General features: G+C 36.7%; 3 protein-coding genes across 3 annotated transcripts; 2 read left to right on the top strand and 1 right to left on the bottom strand.

Moving 5' to 3' along the window:
• Positions 1–564: 564 nt before the first annotated feature.
• On the top strand, positions 565–5,914 carry LOC117988307 (uncharacterized). Its single transcript, XM_069503166.1, has 6 exons — positions 565–752; positions 1,826–2,182; positions 2,306–3,490; positions 3,785–4,603; positions 4,682–4,974; positions 5,117–5,914. Exons 2-6 carry the CDS (start codon positions 1,829–1,831, stop codon positions 5,724–5,726), a joined length of 3,261 nt encoding a protein of 1,086 aa, XP_069359267.1. The 5' UTR covers positions 565–752; positions 1,826–1,828; the 3' UTR covers positions 5,727–5,914.
• A 575-nt stretch (positions 5,915–6,489) lies between these two features.
• LOC117988311 (IQ domain-containing protein K-like) lies at positions 6,490–14,869 on the top strand. The gene is made up of 5 exons (XM_034975445.2): positions 6,490–6,815; positions 7,778–7,917; positions 8,779–8,873; positions 13,179–13,308; positions 14,665–14,869. The coding sequence occupies exons 1-5, from the start codon at positions 6,557–6,559 to the stop codon at positions 14,752–14,754; spliced, it is 714 nt and encodes a 237-aa protein (XP_034831336.1). The 5' UTR covers positions 6,490–6,556; the 3' UTR covers positions 14,755–14,869.
• On the bottom strand, positions 14,762–19,137 carry mRpS34 (mitochondrial ribosomal protein S34). Its single transcript, XM_034975447.2, has 3 exons — positions 18,762–19,137; positions 17,945–18,187; positions 14,762–16,950 (listed from the first exon to the last, which is right to left on the bottom strand). Exons 1-3 carry the CDS (start codon positions 18,942–18,944, stop codon positions 16,795–16,797), a joined length of 582 nt encoding a protein of 193 aa, XP_034831338.1. The 5' UTR covers positions 18,945–19,137; the 3' UTR covers positions 14,762–16,794.
• Positions 19,138–19,428: the final 291 nt, after the last annotated feature.

The raw sequence follows: 19,428 nt of genomic DNA on the forward strand, positions 1-19,428 counted from the left end.
CATTGTAGAATATATTATACTTAATTTGCATTGTAGGTCATTAAGCCTTTTTGATATAAATATAAGTGAAAGTGTCGTAAGTACTTATGTCCTTTTTAGCTAGGATATAACCTACTTTCGGCCGCGTTAGGAATCACACAGATAGGTACCTAGTCAGTTAGATAACCTTATGTCACAATGGAAGCATTGTATTCAGTTTAATTATCGACACATAAACATCGACATTGCTAGCAGACAAAATTTAATAAAGAAATCTAGTTTAAGCTTTATTGAAAACAAATTCGAAAAAAATCATCACATCTGTATATCTCATGTATTTAAAATAGATACAATTATTATCATTTAACCTTTACTTTAAAAACAAAAGACGATCCAAGATCCGGCAAGACAACCTTTTATCCCCATTGCCAAACATACTTGGAAACAAAGTCATGAATGAACCATAGGGTTGATCAATGGCGCAGCCGACGTCACGCCCTGTACCACTGAATCGGCATAAAGAACATTCTATCGATATTTCCTAACAAGATTCGGTGGAATCTGCGATCTATGTAGCTAAAAACATATCGTGGTAGAAGTCTGAGTCGATCATCTTACAAAATCCGAGCTCGTGCATCTTTACGTTGGTCGATGTATAAAGCGTTGTGGTGGTAGGAATGGCTGTCATTCGGACGCAAACAGAGCGCCAGTGAAGTGGTTAAAACAATTTAATATCATTTATAAGTGATAAATAAGAAAGTTTTATAAAAAAAGTAAGTAAGTTTATAGTGCTTAATAATCATTCAAAACAAAACCGTTACGAGAAAAATACATAATTCAATGTTCGGATTATACATGATTAAGTGGTTATTACGTGAATGTGATAAGCGTGATTTGTTATTATATTATTCGGTAACAGTTATGTGCAGAGAAATGTACAATCATACTTATTTAATAATTCTAAGATAGGAGCCTTTTTTTATTTGTTAAATAGACCTATAGTCCATTCAAAACTTAGGAATATCTAACATTTACCTAGTAAACATTTACTTAGTAAAACTTAAAAAAAAACATATAATTTAATATTCTACAAACCTTTCAAATAAAAATAAAGATACAAAAGCAGCTGTAAATTAAGATACAAATAGCAGACGAAACAAATATTCAATTCAATGGCTACACTTTTCCTACAGAATAGTTTATGTTTTTACAAGTTTCCATCATTGTTGTCTTAACTATCTTTCAGTTACTTAAAGTTATTTAAAAAAAACTGTGAAAATTTTTGTTACAATACCTGTATTATAATATTTACTTATTATTTATCTATCATTATATTTATATTAAAGTTATTAAGATGTGTAAGAAGTGTAGATTTGGTAATATATTATATAAAGAAAATCAAACTTCATCTCGGAAGTTACATCACTGTTGTTACGACAATCGGGTCAAAACGTGCGGCGCTTACCAACGGGCATCTGTACCGGTTTTTGATGACACTGACACCATTATACTTTCATAATAAAAACAAATGAGTGACACCAATAAATTAACATTCTATTTGACTATTTTTCACATTTTGTGGACACCATACCGGATTTATTCAATTGCAGGGGTTATATACCTCTTTAGATTTAATCATGATACGTAATTGTATGCTAACGAAACCTGAGAAAATGCTTTCGCAGACGCACGCTTGCCTGAGTCGCAACGAAACTCCGACATTAAAGAGGCTTACATAACCGCTGTCCGCGAAAGTAAAAGTGATTCTCCGCCTACCGACCCATGTTTCGCCATCTACGTTACTCTATATGCGTTGTTAAAAATTATATCTCTACATCTTTTTCAGATCATGCGCTGGTTGACGCATTTTGGTATCCTGCTATTAGCTATAACTAGTATTACTGCAGACTGGTCATGGGGAGGAGATAATGCAGATAAAAATGAGGAAGACGTCAATGCTAAGCAGACAGAATTGTTACAAGGGGAGGAAACAGCTGAAGCGCAAGAAAAGAATTTTAACACCACTGGCTCTGTACTGGACGACATCGTTGACGAATTAGTGAGCAGCAAACAAGGCAGAAGTCTAGGTGGCTTTGACGACGTGTATAGCGATCCAACAATCAAAGAAGCTTTAGACTCGGGGGATGATTTAGAAGCAAGAAATTTAATCAAAGGCCGCCTGTGCACCTTAGGACTTATTCAAGTAAATTTATCTTTATAATTTTTTAATTTATTAAAATTGTTATGATTTTTTGAGTTAATTTTTAATGCGCTAATAAATATTGTATTCTAACCTATCTATATGTTGTTATTATATTGTTTTCAGTGCGATGATGAAGACACTCAAGAAAAAAGGTTTGTTTCACCAGATGAACTGATTTATGCCCAACCGGTTGACATCAAACCTTATGGAAAACCCATTGCCTCTATCCCAGTACGAGGCCTACCAAGAGCTTATGGACCCCCTAAGCCGATGCTCTATCCTCCACGCCCTCAAAAGATTCCTTCTAAGAGACCAGGATATGGTGGAAATATACGACCAGGATTTTCTGAGAAATATGGTGTTGCTGGTGGCAACTTCCAATTCTCTCAAAACAGTGGTGCTTATAATGGATATGACTCTAACTATGTTACAAAACCACCGACATATGCTAATAATGAACCATATACTTTTGACAACTCAAAACCTATTTATAACAAAGCACCAACAGCTGGCCACAGTAATAGCAAACCAGATACTATAGTGCAGCAACATGTTCACCACCACTATGTGCATGAAGATGGTAACAAGGAACCTAAAGTCATAATAAAACCAGTAGCCATTCCAGTCGGATCAGTAGGACATCTAGCATCTCAGTTACACAATCAAGAATCTTCTGACATTATAACGTCATCGGGAGGTGACTTCAACGCTTTCTCTTCTGGTGGATTTAAGCCCATGACTGGAGGCTTCACTCAAAGCAGTAAACCCATTTATGAAACTGATACGATTTATGGATCACAATTTGGTCACAGCGGCTTTAACAAAGGGAGTTCTAACATCCTCAGCCAAGGATTAACAAACCAATTTAACAATAATGCATTTGAAGATCAAAAGTTCGGCAATTCTTTAGGTAACTATGCATCCCAAAATGGAGAGTTCTACAAAAAGGAACTTAACGTAGGATCTAGTAACAATTTGTATAATCAGGGGCCAGCGACATTCGGTCAAAATAATCTTTACCAACAAAATTATCACGAACCTAAGGCACAAGGATTTGAATGTGCATGTGTAAGCTACGATCAGTGTCCTAGTCAAGAAATTATTGGACGCAGAGATGATTTATATCTGCCAATAGATCCACGTAATAAAGGAAGCGAAATTGTAGCGCTAACCGAAGAACAATTGGATACTTTAAACAAAACTTCCGGCGGTGCGCAACAAGATCAAAATGTTACTGAAGTGAAAGAAATTACTAAAAGAGACGTCAGTGATGCTACAGAAAAGGAAGCGACCAAAGAAATTGAACCAGTAAGTACATGTTTTGTAACATGTCATACATTCATATAAAAAATCTAACATAATAAACAAAGTCTACCTACCGATCCTATCTCCCCACTCACCTTACCATATTATTATTTTCATCATCATCATTATCATCAAAACAAAATCTGGGGTAACCTTTGGTATTTTAATTCGATATGTGTAAGTTTATTTTTCATATCCATTTGAAATACCTAAAAAGAACAACTAAACAAGGGCACTTTCATAACTCTAATAACACTAAATTTAAATGTTTATCTAAACAAACATAAATTACTGCAGCGCCTCTTTGGCTTGGACGGTTTCGGCGAAAATGGCGGTAATAACAAGAAACAAGTGCAGCCCACGTTTGGTGTCTCTTTTGGGTTGCCCCAACCTTCCCACGGCTATCCTATTAATCCTTTCAACTCAAATCCTTTAGTTAATCCCTACGGTCCCGCATTAAACGGCGGAGGCCTTAATCTAGGTTTATTGTCCGTTAATCCTTTATTAGCTGTACAAGTTACCAAAAATGATTATGGTGAAAAAATTGTAAAACCTTTTGTCAATTTACACGTAACTCCGAATGAACATGTGATTAATAAACTGGGCCACCTATTCCACGAAAAGAAGGAATATCTTCTTAATAAGCATGAACATTTTCACCATTACAAACCATATTATTATGATCAACATTTTCATAAACCTATTCACCCTCCATTTTCATACCCTGCACACCCGCCGCATTATATACACAAACCAATTTATTCACCACACTATTCACATTATGAGCATGGTCACTATCGAGAAAATCCACAAAATACTTTCGAAACACCATCAGGTAATGACGATTACTATGACGATGATGATAATGATAATAATAATTACGATGGTTCTGTCGTTGACAATCCCTACTTGGGTGGTTATGGCTTTGAACGATCCGCCAATACTAGTACTAACAATAGAGACGTTAACTACGCTAACCGGTACGCGTATTCACGTTCCCTCACCGTCCCTTCTAATCCTGGGGCAAACCGGGGAGGCCAAGCTATTCGGTTTCCTGAGAAAAGAAGGAGAAGAGAAATTTCATTAGAAGCTTCTGGGATCGAACACATTGAAGAGGTAACAAGTAACAACGCAACATTTTAAAACCCCAATTTACCTTTTTTAATTTACTTAACTTGTAATTTGTTCCTTCAGCGACAAGGATACTTCGGAAGACCACAAATTCCTCAATGTCAACAAAACCAAGTGTGCTGTCGTCGCCCTCTTCGGCCACAAGCATCTAGCCGTGGTCAGTGTGGCCTAAGGAACTCGCAGGGCATCAATGGCAGAATAAAGACACCATCCTACGTGGACGGTGACAGTGAATTCGGAGAATATCCATGGCAAGCCGCTATATTAAAGAAGGACCCTAAAGAATCGGTTTATGTCTGTGGAGGAACACTCATTGATGGACTTCATATTATGACAGCAGCTCATTGTATCAAATCGTAAGTATCATTATCATCATTTGAAGACCTTTTTAAAACGTTTACGTCTGTCTATGGAAAGGAAACCAACATTAAAAATAGCTATAGGGTGGATCGTAATATTATGATGACCATGTTAAGCCTTCATCATTTTCTTTTACAGATACAAAGGATTCGAGCTAAGAGTGCGTTTAGGTGAATGGGATGTTAATCACGACGTAGAATTCTACCCATACATCGAAAGAGACGTCATTTCCGTACATGTGCATCCTCTGTACTACGCTGGGACTTTAGACAACGATCTCGCTATACTAAAATTGGATCACCCAGTGGAATGGCCCAAGTATCCCCACATCAGCCCTGCCTGCTTGCCCGATAAATACACCGAATATGCTGGACAAAGGTGTTGGACGACCGGCTGGGGAAAAGACGCGTTCGGCACCAACGGGAAATATCAAAATATCCTGAAAGAAGTCGACGTTCCAGTACTGCCCCATGGTCAATGTCAACAACAGTTGCGACAGACGCGCCTAGGTTACAACTATGAACTGAATCCAGGGTTCATTTGTGCTGGAGGCGAAGATGGCAAAGATGCTTGCAAAGGTGACGGCGGCGGTCCACTGGTGTGCGAGCGCAGCGGCACTTGGCAATTAGTTGGTGTAGTCTCATGGGGCATTGGATGCGGCCAAGCTGGCGTCCCCGGCGTCTATGTGAAAGTTGCTCACTATCTAGACTGGATCTCACAAATTACTGGGAAACTCTCCCATTATTAAATGGAAGATTTTTCATAGATAAACGAGTGTATAAAGATATTCTTAGAACATTCCAATGAACTTTTAGAAAGTAGACATTATTTAAAATTTTAATTTATTGTTTGCCTTTGGACGGTAATGTCCAGAGATATTAAGTAAATGCTTGTGCAGTTATTTTGTAAAATAAATAATTTATAAAAATTAACAAATTTCGTTTTTAACTGGATCAATTATCCGACCTAATCACAAACCCGGACGCTACCTAGGTACTTTGTCTCAAAATCTAAATATTAAGTATAGTCCGTACAAAATGACTCCTCATGCGCCATTTTAACGTTATGGGTCAACTATCATGTCAATAGTACAGTTCACCCAAGTTCACCTATGAAATAAGGACTAAAATAAAACTTTTGACATGGACAAAAAAAGTGGAATAGGCAGTTTTTTACGCGTTATATAGGTACGTATCTATATAGAGCTAGCCTGATAATAAAATAGTCGCAATAACACTTATTTTTAAACACTGAATAGAAATCGTCCAGTTACAATTTTATTGTAACTTGTAAGTAATAAGTAAATACCATGGATCACAGAAAAAATACAGATAGATAGGCATAAAATTAATTAAATGAAAAAAATAGTAAAGGTAAAAAAGAAAAAGATGCATGACATAAATCAAAGCCATCAAAGCTATTATGTCAAATCTATATGCATCACAAGATCATTTACCTAATATTATATGGTGAAAGAGCCATTTAAATATTGCTTTGTTGTATCCTTACTCTTAGCTTTATTCAAACTAATTTTCGAAACGTTTTCATTCTCTCTATTAATTGTATTCTCGCCACAAAATGGCCGGGAAAGTCAGTGAACGTAAGATGAAGGTTGGAAAAGATTCGAAATCTGCCGCAGCTGAAAAAGGTGAAGCCGTGGCACCTTTCACGTTACCAGACAGTTTGTCCTGCTCCGAAATAGATTTTCCAAAATTGACCAAAAAGAAGTACACGGCTAATTGGAACGAGTTAATTGAAGAAAGTAATAAAATTCTTAAAGAGATCGAGGAATATGCGCAAACTAAAAAAGACCCTACGGCTAAACCACTATTTTACAGTTAGTATTTTGATTTAGCTATTTTTTATCTAGCTACTTACGTATTGTATACAAGCAGGCGTTGCTTTGCATCTGCGAAAGTCCACGATATACTATATAGGAACCAAAAACTTAATTTGCTATACTAATCCCACTAATACGTTGAAAGACAAATCTGTAAGGTGCAACATACAGCATGCGATATGCCACGTCCAACCTCCTACTACTAAATATGCAGAAAAAGCCAGCCCCTAAGCAAGCAACACGCACCACCCTGCAATACCACACAAATCCACCAAAACACACTCGTGACTCGACGCAGGTTTCGCTCCGACACTGGAACACCCTCGGAGATATAAACCGTTACAATGCACAGTTGCAAAGTTTTCTTGTTGATTTGTTCTTCAATCACGCCACAACGGAGCAAAGGATCGACGTGATTTTTATACAACGGTTATGTTTATATCGACCCAGTTAAAGAGCTGGAGAGTGACATTGGCTACTTTTTACCCCAGGAAATAAAAGTGTTCCCACGGGATTTTTAAAACCTAGGTAAATCAACGCGAGCGAAGTTGTAGTTCATCATCATCTATCCATACCTAAATAAATCACCCAGTGCACAGTTCAAGGTCAAAGCTTTTTTCGTGGTATCATTCAGCTGCTATTGAGCTATGAAAGCAATTAGTTTACCTATTTAATAATTATTATTAAGTTATTATAAAAATCTAACAAGAGCAAAAAAGTATTTCTAAAATAAATTAGAAGAGTAGATACGCAACAGGTTGAAATGGCAATTGGGAGGGAACGAGTGACACGTGCGGGTGTGCGAGACGTCCCCCCGCCTCATACCCCGATTGCCATCTCAACCTGTCGCGGACCATAGGTACTAGTAGGTAGCTAGGTAGATAATTTATAGACTTAGGTAGATAATAATCTATAGACTTAGAAGAATCTATTATAATATTAAAAATCGAAAATTTTAGAAACCGAATGCGATTTTATTACAAAGGAAGTTTTCGTTCATCTCATACCAGCGTTGGAAGAAACTTTGAACAAAGCAATAATGTGGGACGCTTTGAAAACACAGAAATGCTTTTTTAATGGGATTGATTATATTGCACAGGTAAATAAGGCACATCGCACGAACGATCGGGCGATATTTTGACTATTTTTTCAAAGCTTGAGCTGTAAACTCTTGTCTCCGTACTTACATTTTTAGTGAACCAGTAGGATGAGCAGGAAATTTTTATCTAGTGACGTTAACCCTAAAACCCTACAATGTTTTAACTTTTATGTAACTGGTTTTCTTAGTGGGCCTTAGAAGTGGGGTGCTCCAGTACTCCATGTAGAGTGGTAACACGTGCGGTACGTGGTAAAGTGACCCCCACAACCAACTTGTAAATCTAAACAGTAGGACTTCTGTCGCCGCATAATGGATCGCTTAAAAGGCGTGATACTAGTGAACTACGCGGGCGCACAAGCCACAAGCCTGGGCAATTTTGATAGAGTAAGAGGTAATCTAAGATAATCATAAATAGTGCTCAGGGCACAGAGGCTATGCAGCGAGTTTCCTTCATTCGAACGCTATCTGCCTCAAGCATTTTGATAAAAAGCCCAACAAGTCGTTATACGGCGAGGCAATAGCTGAAACCCACTTTTTTTTATACCGAGACCGAGTGCAAAATGCCAAAATGAGCCATCGCCAAAATATTGATTTTTAGGGTTCCGTATCTCTAGAGAAATAACGGAACCCATATAGGATCATTTCGTGTCTGTCATGTCCGTCAACATCCGTCAAGGGAATCAAACCTTTAGGGTACTTTCCGTTGTTCTGGAATCAGACACAGCAACAGGTATAGCAGAAGTAAATCCGAAAACTGTGAATTTGTGGTTAGGTACTCACATCATAAAAAAAGTGTTATTTTTTGTACGCTGGTACGGAAACTTTGACCGGCTTTTTAGTTTAACATATTTTTCTTTGTAGCACTTATGGAATCACAACCCTCGGTATCCTGAGCGTAAATACAACAACTTGCATTTATTTAACATGCCTTGGGTTCGAGAGTTATTAAAGTCAAAGTAAGTATCTCTTTACAATGCATCATCTTCATTATCTAAAGCCTATCGCCGGCCATCTACTTAGCACGAGTCTCCTCTCAGAATGAGAAGACACCATAGCCACTAAGCTGAACAAGTGCGGATTGGCAGCCTTCTCACTTTTGAGAACATTATGGACAACTCACAGGCAAGCAGGTTTCCTCAGAACGTTTTCCTCACCCTCTCGTTACCGCACGTTAAAGCAAATGATATTTATTTGTATAAAACGCACATTATTCAGAGAAGCGATATGCCCGGCCCGGACTCCTAAATAGGAGGCCGAAGTCACCACTAGGCTATCACCGTTCGTAGAACTGGAGTAGAAGCCAAAAATTACAGCCTGACGAAATTTCGCCCAGACGAAACCAGCTAATATCTATATATTATCTATACTGATAAATAGGCTACTTTTTAACTGACTTTCAAAAACGAGTTGTGTTTTCCTACCAACATAGTAATACACCGAAATCTCCGAGATTTCCAAACCGATTTGCGTATTTTTTTAATCGATAGAGAAACTTTGCGACATAGTCCCATAAAAATTTGGATTCCAACTCCTCAATCCTGGTGCTGTGCGGGGTTTTGCAAAATCATGCGTTTAAAAGCGGCTACACACGACCCTAAAATCACTGGCGATATCGAGACAGTGAAATCGGGGCTGAATCGGCGATAAAATTGTCTCTACTCTACACACGTCCTTGCCTGTCAGTACGTAATCGACCGTGCTACAGACTGCTCGTTTTTCCGAAATGCCGCCGACGCTCTCAAAACAGCAGAAAATAGGAATTGTCTTGGCACTCACTACGGTGCCACCTAACCAGAGACGAAAAAGGAGGATCTGGGTTAAAAACTGGTTAATGAAACGCCATGAATTAAGCCAAAATAAATCTTTAAATAAATCAATGACTTTTGTCCACGCTTCTCGCTCATTTTCCTTTGCCATATTTTCGAAATAAAAAATAGTAGCCGTAAGCACGTCGTATCGCCCGCGGCGACAATAGTAATCGCAAGCACGTCGTATCGCCGCAGCGCTCGAGCCAGGGTCAGGGGCCGGAAAGTCGCTTATTATCACCTATTGTAGTTTTTATTAGCGCCGTCTATTAGTTGGTCACCTGAACTAAATTATTGCTTGATTTACTTTACTCTATGGTCAGAGATTGCAAATGGCTGCAATTTGTGTTTTGAATCGGCATGGTGTTTTGTTTTTTCTGTTTTGGTGAAAGGTAAATTCCGTTACTAGTACGTCGAGTCGAGTGGTTTCTTCTTCGTCTTCTCGTGAAATTAACATTTAGTGATCTGTGAGACATAACAAAAATAAAAAGTAAATCACAATCAGTGTTGTTATTCCAATGAACCTATAATAATTAAGGTGCCAATAAAAAGGTGGTCCTGTTACACTGCGTGCATTAAATAGATAAAAATCACATGGATCTTTGACTTTTCAGTGTTTTATTGTTTTCAATTCACTAATAAATTAAGTATTATTGTTAAATTAATACTTGTTTTGAAACTCAATAAAACACTGTAAAGTCAAAGGTCTATTGTGGTTTTGGTTTACCTATATAATGCACGTAGTAGGTACCACCTATTTATTTATAGGTATAGTAGGTATATATGTATGTAGATACCTATAGGTATGTATACAGTTACAGTTGTAGGTGACCAACTAATAGATGGTGCTAGGTTTGGATTAGGAATTTGGGTGACAGTAAAATCTTATGAGAAGGCTCTCTATTTCCAGTGTATTACTTTACTCTATGGCCAGGGTCATCAATCTTAGTACAAATAGCATGGTACTTCAATTCATTTAGTACCAAAGGGAAAAGTAGGTACCTACCGCGCTACTGTGACTGGACAAATTCGATATATTATTCTGTGGTCAAGGCATCCCATGTTTAATTTTTCTACCAAATTGGTAGTTTAGTTTACATTGACATATTTGTATTTTAAAGCAAAAAAATATTCTCTAACCATTATTCAGCTTATTATATATAGTTATATATAGTTATTTCTATTTACCAATATTTTATTTGGTTCTACCTTTGGTATGTATCATTGATTTAATAAATATTCTTCAAAATAAAATTGTCAGACAATTTTTTGCTATTGATATGGTAGAAATCAGAAATTGGGCAAACAACCCCTTCTGGTCTGTGCTGGCGGTCGTAATTATGTTCTGATTTTACTATTTTTAATACCTTTTGTGACTATTTAAAGTTGTTAGTGATTTCACGCTACGTTTAGCAAACCAGTGAAGCCAACCCACGCTAAGTAAGCTGTCAGAGATTCTAGTGTTTTGAGACCAAAGAAATTTTAAGTTTTCCATATCCATGTTTGAAACAGAGACTTCCAGTGTTTTGAGACAGGACTCCAGTGTTTTGAGACAGAGCTCCAGTGTTTATTTTCGAGACAGGACTCCAGTATAGTTTTAGTTAGGTACTAGTTAAGTTTAGTGAACATGTCTTACAAGAGGGGCTGTATTCCAGGCTGTTCAGATTCACTGCAGGTTTGTAAATGCCATTATCTACTTTAATCCTTGAATGCAATTTTTATTACATTCCTTGAACTTGATGACAATAATATGGTTCACGCATAGGTTTCCGATCCAGTGATAGATTCTCTTGACGATTCGAAAGCACCTATTTAAAAGTTTATTTGAATAAAGAAGTAGTATTTCTTTAGTTTTTCTAGACCAAATTCCTATCATGATCAACCCATCGCTGGCTCACTACAGAGCATGGGTCATCTCTCAGAGTGAGAAGGGGTTTAGCCATAGTCTACCACACTGGCCATGTGCGGATTGGTAGACTTCACACCCTTTGATAACATTATGGAGAACTCTCAGGCATGCAGGTTTCCTCACGATGTTTTCCTTCACCGTTAAAGCAAGTGATATTTAATTAATTAAAACACGCATAACTCCGAAAAATTAGAGGTGTGTGCCCTGTATTGAACCCCCAACCTCAGATTAGAAGGTGGACGTCCTAACCACTAGGCTATCACAGCTTGACAAGGTATATTGTATCTTAAACTTTAAAGTGTGTTAAAGCAGATTACTGATGAATTTTGTAAAAGGCTTCTACAGAAATGTGAATTGAGTCAGATTTAGTGAACATGTTATGAACTTGTGACCATACTAAGATACTCGTATTTTTACTTTTCAGGTATAGAAAATGTCCTGCATGAATTTCCAAATCTTGCAAAAGATTTGGATCGTTTTATGACCTGGATTCATAATATTGGTGGTGATATCTTGAAATTAAACTACTCTGCACCAGACCCCAGTCCTCAGGGAACTTTATCAACTGTTTTTATTAGGATAAGGAAGAGTGATTAGGATTAATTTTGGTAAAAATAAAGATTAGAATCCAAAAATTTCTATTATTTAAAAATATGTGTTCAGATTAATTATTATAGATTTTTTTTTTAATTTACATGATATGTTAAATTGTAAGGGAGTCAAATATTAATAAATAATTAATCTGAACACAATCCAACCTTCCATAGCAGTCCTATATGTATGTCAAATATTGTAGTCTTTGATGTATGTATTATATGTATAGGTATGAACCTATAAAGCAGTCTATATATATAGGTAGGTATGTATATATTATAAATATTAGTTCCGTTCGTCAGATACAGATGGCGCTACTAAGCTGTTGCCACTATTAGCTCGCGAGATAGTACTCTATTTCCTTATGTAAAAAGTACTCTGTGGCTCGAGCGCAGACTGCGCAAAAATCAGTCCTGATTTCGCTACACACGTCCTGACAACGCTCCCTGAGCCGATAATCGTCCCTGAATCGTGAGCTCGCCCGTAGCGATTTAGGAACGAAAAAAATCGGGTACGATTTGCCTACACACCAGGCGATTTATGATACGATCTAGGGTCCTCCCCACCGCTGTCCCGATATTGCCAGTGATTTTAGGGTCGTGTGTAGCCGCTTTAAATGTTTTTAAGAAATTTGGTACGTACCTACCTTACCTACTGAGTTACCTTGCATCCCGGGGGCGGCCTACTTTTTGTTCTGATTTATCAAAAGTTCGCATGGGATATTCCAAATCCTTAATCCACGCCGGCGAGAAGCCGCGTGCATCAGCTAGTTATAAAAATAAAATTGCACCTATGCCTACGTAGGCTCTTCAAATGCTTGTCAGTTAGGATGGGTTTAATTTACACCGGCACGGATGGGCAATATTGTGAAATAAATAATTCATGCCAGACCATGCCGCACACTGACAACGCTAACCTATTAAAAACTGCCCGTCTTTTTGTATATTTATCAGCCCTCGTCCATACTACCCGAAGTCTTGGCTATGGCCAGAAGATTATGCAGCTACTTTGATACAAAAAACCGTCCGACAATACTTCGTCCAACGTGAAGAGGAAGTGCAAGAGATGCGTGATTTCTGGAAGGTAATTAGGCCTCGAAGGGCGTTTGTGTACTAAGAACTAGACCGATCCGATTACAAGAAAATATCTTATCGATTGAGACGATTTCCTGTCTACTAATACTGCAATGGGATTCCATACTCCATAGGCAACTCTGATCTCAAAGGGCGCCACAAAAGGTCCGGTTAGTGGCAAATTAAAATCATTGGGGCCGATTCTCTTGTATAAAATCTCTAAACTAAACTAAAATAACACGCCTATATCTATTGCTATCCCTGTCATAGTGTTGCTTGCGGAAAAGGGTAGCACTAGATGTAGAACTGTTAATTTAGTTTAGTTTAGATATTGTGTACAAGAGAATCGGCCCCAATGTTTGTTTGCTAGCTTTACTAAGAATTATTGATATCGACATATCGACAGTATACGATTGTTTCGTTTTTAATTATTTAAAGATGTATGATATTAATTATTTAAAGATACCTGAAGCTAGAACAATTAAAATTATGGCGTTAGATAGCTCAGTTATAGCTGGTTCCACAGATGGTGGGGTGGGTCTCACTATTTCCGTTGAGCTTTCCCATTGACGGTAATACTGATACTACTTGTATCACTAATTCCCGTTGGGTTTTTATTTCGCGGCTATTCGGGACCAAGAAACCTATTTCAATGATATTCTCGACTTGGCAATTATGGGACAGGTAAAAACTTCAAGGTCGCGTCACCGACTTGGAAATGTCAATAGTGCTCCGAGTGCCGATAGAAGTAAAAATTAACTAACAGCCGCACTCGTTACCTAAGATTGAGTTAAAACTAGACAGATTTATGTGAGAGATATAGCTCTGTCTCGTTTTAACTAAACTTAAGTAACGATTAAGCGACTCTGAGTGCAGCTGTAAATGTTAATGGCCGATAGATGTAAAAACTAACTAAATGATAAATAAATGGTTTCAATTTATAAATTATGAATGACACTAAAATTAATTTGACTAGAAATTATTCATGACACTAAAATTAATTTGAAAATCCAAAAAAAAACACTTAGGTACCTATTTCGTATTTCTAACTTTCACTTCTTTTCACTTCTGTCGGCACTCGACCGATTGCCAATTTTTTTTTAAATGGGTAAGGAGTTCTTGGCTCTTGCAGTAAATCGACGGAATAATATTATTATTTATTATGTAGGTATAAGTCCCGCAAATTGCTATTGCGCTGGAACCATGTCTCATTAACATCAAAATGACGTCGTTTAGACGTCAGCCGAAATAAAAATATACCATCAGCTCGAAACTTCAGTCTAGTGCTGACGTCACTCAAATGGCGGCCACGCGCATAAGCAATTTGCGGGACTTATAATAAAAATCTTAATCTTTATCTTTTCAGAAATTAGAATTGGAACAAAATCTACCTGAAATGGAAACTAATTTATATTTAGCCAAGAAGTTTGCTTCACAGCAGACTTTCAGAAATTAAACAATACTTTTAAAACAATGTTTATAATTTTTTGAAAGAACAATAATTACTAACTACACTAAAGTCTAAACTCTAATTTATTCGTACAATTTATTTTACGGCCTGCACAAACAATTTAATATGGAGGCATGTTTCTTCATTCCTTTAGTTCCTTACTTTTAATCTGGGCCTTCTAGTTATTCTAATCAGTCATAAACTATAGAACTTGAATATAAGCTGTCGAGATGTGAGTACAGTGCCACCAACTTATCTGTTCAAGTGGGCAAAATCGGAACTAGAGCCCTATGAAGGCGCGGGTATCAGCTAATCCCGACTAATATTATAAAGGCGAAAGTTTGTATGTGGTGTGTGTGTGCGTGTGCGTGTGTGTGTATGTTTGTTACTCCTTCTCGCAAAAACTACTGGACGGTTGGCTGAAATTTGGAATGAAGATAGATTATACCCTGGATTAACACATAGGCTACTTTTTATCCCGGAAAATCAAACAGTTCCCGCGGGATTTTGAAAAACGTAAATCCACGAGGGCGAAGTCGCGGGCATCAGCCAGTATTGCAATATAATTAAGCTATATTATAAAGTTTCGCTATGTTGAAAGAATTAGCAATACCAAATTCTCCACTAGCAACGCTGTCACTTGAACAGATAAGTTGGTGGCACTGTATATAGATGTATTTTGGGCATTAGTTGGGAAATTTGCAAAGTCACGAATGGGGAAGTTCTGCAACGGGTTAATCTAAAACGTTAACTTTTGCAAACTGCTAAGATGTCAGATGTCGGAAAAGCCGTGTATTTAGGGCACGATAATAGGTTCGAAATACGAACTTCTACAACTCCTCACAATGGGAAAAGTTGCAGCAAGAAGAGGCATGGGTCACAGAAAAATGTCCTAGTTACGCAATACGAGAGTGGAGAGAACTGTAAAACTATTTTTCCTAGCAAACACCGATATTACATATACAAGTACGCTGGTAAGGGTAAAAGGTAAGTATTTTTTGTGCTGATTCAAAGCGCCCTAGCGTACCAGGAATTAAAATTGACAATGCGTCAAATGGTCTTTGTGTTGACATATTATATTGTGTTATCACTAACATTTATTTTTAATTATGCTCACATGACGCTCACTGCAGCTATTAGTGCCAAAATTAGATGGCGAAAATTAAGTTGCTCCAAAAACAGGCTGGCAATCGCAAGTCTAGCGTGTATTAGCAGCAAAGAACATATTGGAACATACAAAGCTTTGTTGGCCTTTCAGATATACAATAAAGAAAGAGATATACTTGTATGATGGACAGCTGCCGGCCTTTATTTAAATGTCACGGCATACTTCCCTTGCCTAGACTCTATATATTAGAAATATGTTTACTTGTTAAAAAAATCCAGGATTATTCTTGGCTAATGAGGTCAATCCAAACTTGAAAAGCAGAAGAAGGAATAATAAAATTCAGCTACCTCACACGAGGATAAATCTTTTTTCTAAAAGCGCATACTACATGGCAATAAAAACTTACAACAAGCTACCCGAAGTGATAAAAACACGCCTAGTATACTACATTTCAAGCGGAAACTACATGATCTTCTTTTAAACAAAATGTATAACAAAATTAATGACTATTTCATGGATAAAAATTTATAATATAATTGACTTTTATATGCGCTGACAAACTATGCTCTTGTCCTGCTTCTTTTTAAATGACTGGTTTATATTCTGTAATCACTATATATTTTATTTTGTTTTTAACTACGACATAGAAATCCTTATTTTATTTTATCTGATTGAGTAATGTTTAAATTTATGATTTCGTAAATGTAATGAACTAAAATAATTTTAATGTAATTGTAATATTCTTTAACCATTTGCACACCAGGATCTGGTAGTATGTGTAAGGCAGCCCAGCGAATAAACGTTTATTTATTTTATTATTTATTTATTAGCCTATCAATTACAGCTGGAAATAATAAAAGGACCCTGATTAAAAATTCGGAAATTTGCTAAGAATAAGAAGACATTTTACGTTATAGCTGATAAGGCCTTTACAAGGTTTATTCTAGTGACACACCCTCATAAAGCGAAGGACTTGCAGGTTTGCCGAGGCCCATAGTAAACTGTACTGTAGGTTTCTCATCACCTTTTGCAATTCTTTGTACTCTGTTAGGGCTGTGGTGGTATGATATAGGCAGCACAAAGTCTTTCATAACCTGAAAAGAAAAACAATTCTACTTATCATAGTTGTTTACATAATTTTATTAATCCTCAATAGTTCTGGTTGGGGCTACACCTTGATATAAAAGATTGTAGATTCAAATTTGATTTGTTGGACTATTGTTTTACCTACTTAAGAATTGGTAGTTGAATCCATACTAATATTATAAATGCAAATGTGTACTAGTCTGTCAGTCTGTCTGCAAACTTTACATGGACCATATTGTATTGAACTGATTTTGATGGGTACAGAGATAAACATAATATTATACCATAAATAGACCACTTAAGTACTACGAGCACAACTAGTACTACACATCTATTCTAATATTATAGATGTGAAGGTATCTGTATGTTACCTTTTCACGGGCCATCCACTTAACTGAATTTGACAAAATTTTGGTAGATATTCTGGAGACAGACATAAAGTTACTTTGTACTATGGAAAATCAAGGAATTTTTCCACATTCTTTTCAAATAACCTAAATGTACATGGATGAAGTTGTGGGCATCATTTATTGAATAACTAGATGATGCCCGCGACTTCGTCGGCGTGGATTTAGGTTTCTTGAAATCCCGTGGGAACTCTTCAATTTTCTGGGATATGGGCTAACTCTGTACCAAATTTCGTCAAAATCGGTTGAACGTTTGGGTCGTGAAAGTCTAGCAGACAGACAGACAGACAGACACACTTTTGCATTTATAATAATATTAAGTATGGATAATAATTTACAGAAGGTTCTGAAACCTTCCATTAATCACTAATGGTTAAGTTTTCTTAGGAAAAATCAGGGTTGGCATTGCATTTTAAACATGTTTGAATTAAAAAAAATAGTTTTAAACATGTTTTGTCTTGTTTTAAACAAAAATGTTTTTGTTTTTTTACAGTTTTTTTTCCTATCCTGATAATAAATCTGCATCCATATCCTTCTGCAAAGAAAGATAAAAAAGGCTGTAAGGAAAATGGAACAGACCTAAAATTGATTTTACCTCTAACCCTTTTTTCTCATGGTCTTTAACAATAAACTTTCTCATCAACGGTGGCATTTCAACAGTGTTTGGTAATATGACTTCTGTCCTTTTGTGATCTGTCGATTGTAGCAGCTGTGCTTCTTCATCCTTGGAAATAAGCTTGTAATCTGGTTTATATGATGTGCGGTAGATTTCTGTAAGTTTTGGCAGGGTCCTACCTCTAAACGTTTTTTCCACCCAAACACGAACTCTACGACGTTCCTGAAAATATACAACATACATACAGTCAACAAGAGTATAAAGATGAGATAAACCGAGAAAGACCATTCAACACTAATAACCATCCGCTGATACAACATAAGAATTTCAAAAAAATCTGGCCTTATTCCTTGTCTACATACTGGGCATTGATGAGTGAATTAGCCAGATCTTTTCTTTTTATAATACCTATTGATTTTGTACACAAAGAGGGAGAGGAATGGATGGTGTAAATAATAGATAGCAAAGTTCAAAAAGAGGATCCTTTCACAACACCACTGTAAGAACTTGGGAGTGTCCGATTTTAGAGATCCAGCCTTGCCTACAATAGTCTGTTTTTTCTCATTCATAAAATCTAGCTACAAGTTGTAAAGGGGGGCCATCTATTTCATAGGGCTTAACTTTTCATTTTAAATAATTCACTTTTATTTGTTTTTTGTTTTCACTAGTGTGAGAGTGACTAATCATAAAAGATACTCTTGCTTTTGGGATCAATGTTTAGGAGCTCAAAAATCCAGTTCAAGCCACTGAGCTAAGTACCTACAATACAAAAACAAATAGCAATAACCAAACTTACTTCATGAGGACAGGTTTCTACTTTTACAATCTTCATAAAACTAGGTTCAGGATAGCGTTCGAATACAGAACGAACAATCAATCTTCCTACTCCATAATTCTTGAGACTTCCAACTATTTCCCATAATGTTTTACCCTTAAAATTAGTAGTTCTACCAACATATTTAATCACAGGAGAAGACATAGGTACTGAGTTTGCAATAAAGCTAGCGATATAAAAGTATTGCCGTTTTAAATAAACTATCTGACTCCAAGATTAAATATTATGTTCCTTTATCTGACTCCTCTGTTTTTTCTATTATTGGAGTTTAATATCAAAATAAATAAAATAAACCTTTGTTCAATTCAATTCAATTCCCAATTATTGGCTTTTAGGCACAGACCAATAACATATAGGATCATATAGGATATAGGATAGGTACATTTAGGTGTGCCAGCTGGGCACAGAGTGTTTCGCCAGTGTCACGTTTATGGAGAAGGCAAAACCAAAGAGAATATAATCACTACGTTTTACCTTTGTAATTCGTGACAAGTGACAACGCTCTTTTAAGATCACGATAATTATTCATCCAAGTGTAGGACAAAGGCTGCTACTTGCCAGCAAATAAAATCTCCTCCATCTCAATTTTACAGAATATTATATTGAAATTGTCAATGGCGAAAATCGA

This window comes from Maniola hyperantus, chromosome 14 (assembly GCF_902806685.2).
Source record: "Maniola hyperantus chromosome 14, iAphHyp1.2, whole genome shotgun sequence".
Lineage (NCBI taxonomy): Eukaryota > Metazoa > Arthropoda > Insecta > Lepidoptera > Nymphalidae > Maniola > Maniola hyperantus.

Bases quoted from the DNA above. Each gene is read 5' to 3' on its own strand.
- LOC117988307 (XM_069503166.1), top strand. From the start codon at position 1,829: ATGCGCTGGTTGACGCATTTTGGTATCCTGCTATTAGCTATAACTAGT. The intron at 3,491-3,784 runs GTAAGTACATGT...AAATTACTGCAG, and splicing joins CGACCAAAGAAATTGAACCA to CGCCTCTTTGGCTTGGACGG. The intron at 4,604-4,681 runs GTAACAAGTAAC...TTGTTCCTTCAG, and splicing joins GGATCGAACACATTGAAGAG to CGACAAGGATACTTCGGAAG.
- mRpS34 (XM_034975447.2), bottom strand. From the start codon at position 18,944: ATGTCTTCTCCTGTGATTAAATATGTTGGTAGAACTACTAATTTTAAG. The intron at 18,188-18,761 runs GTAAGTTTGGTT...GTATATTTTCAG, and splicing joins TAGAAACCTGTCCTCATGAA to GAACGTCGTAGAGTTCGTGT. The intron at 16,951-17,944 runs GTAAAATCAATT...TTTTCTTTTCAG, and splicing joins ATGAGAAAAAAGGGTTAGAG to GTTATGAAAGACTTTGTGCT.
- LOC117988311 (XM_034975445.2), top strand. From the start codon at position 6,557: ATGGCCGGGAAAGTCAGTGAACGTAAGATGAAGGTTGGAAAAGATTCG. The intron at 6,816-7,777 runs GTTAGTATTTTG...CGAAAATTTTAG, and splicing joins GGCTAAACCACTATTTTACA to AAACCGAATGCGATTTTATT. The intron at 13,309-14,664 runs GTAATTAGGCCT...TTATCTTTTCAG, and splicing joins AGATGCGTGATTTCTGGAAG to AAATTAGAATTGGAACAAAA.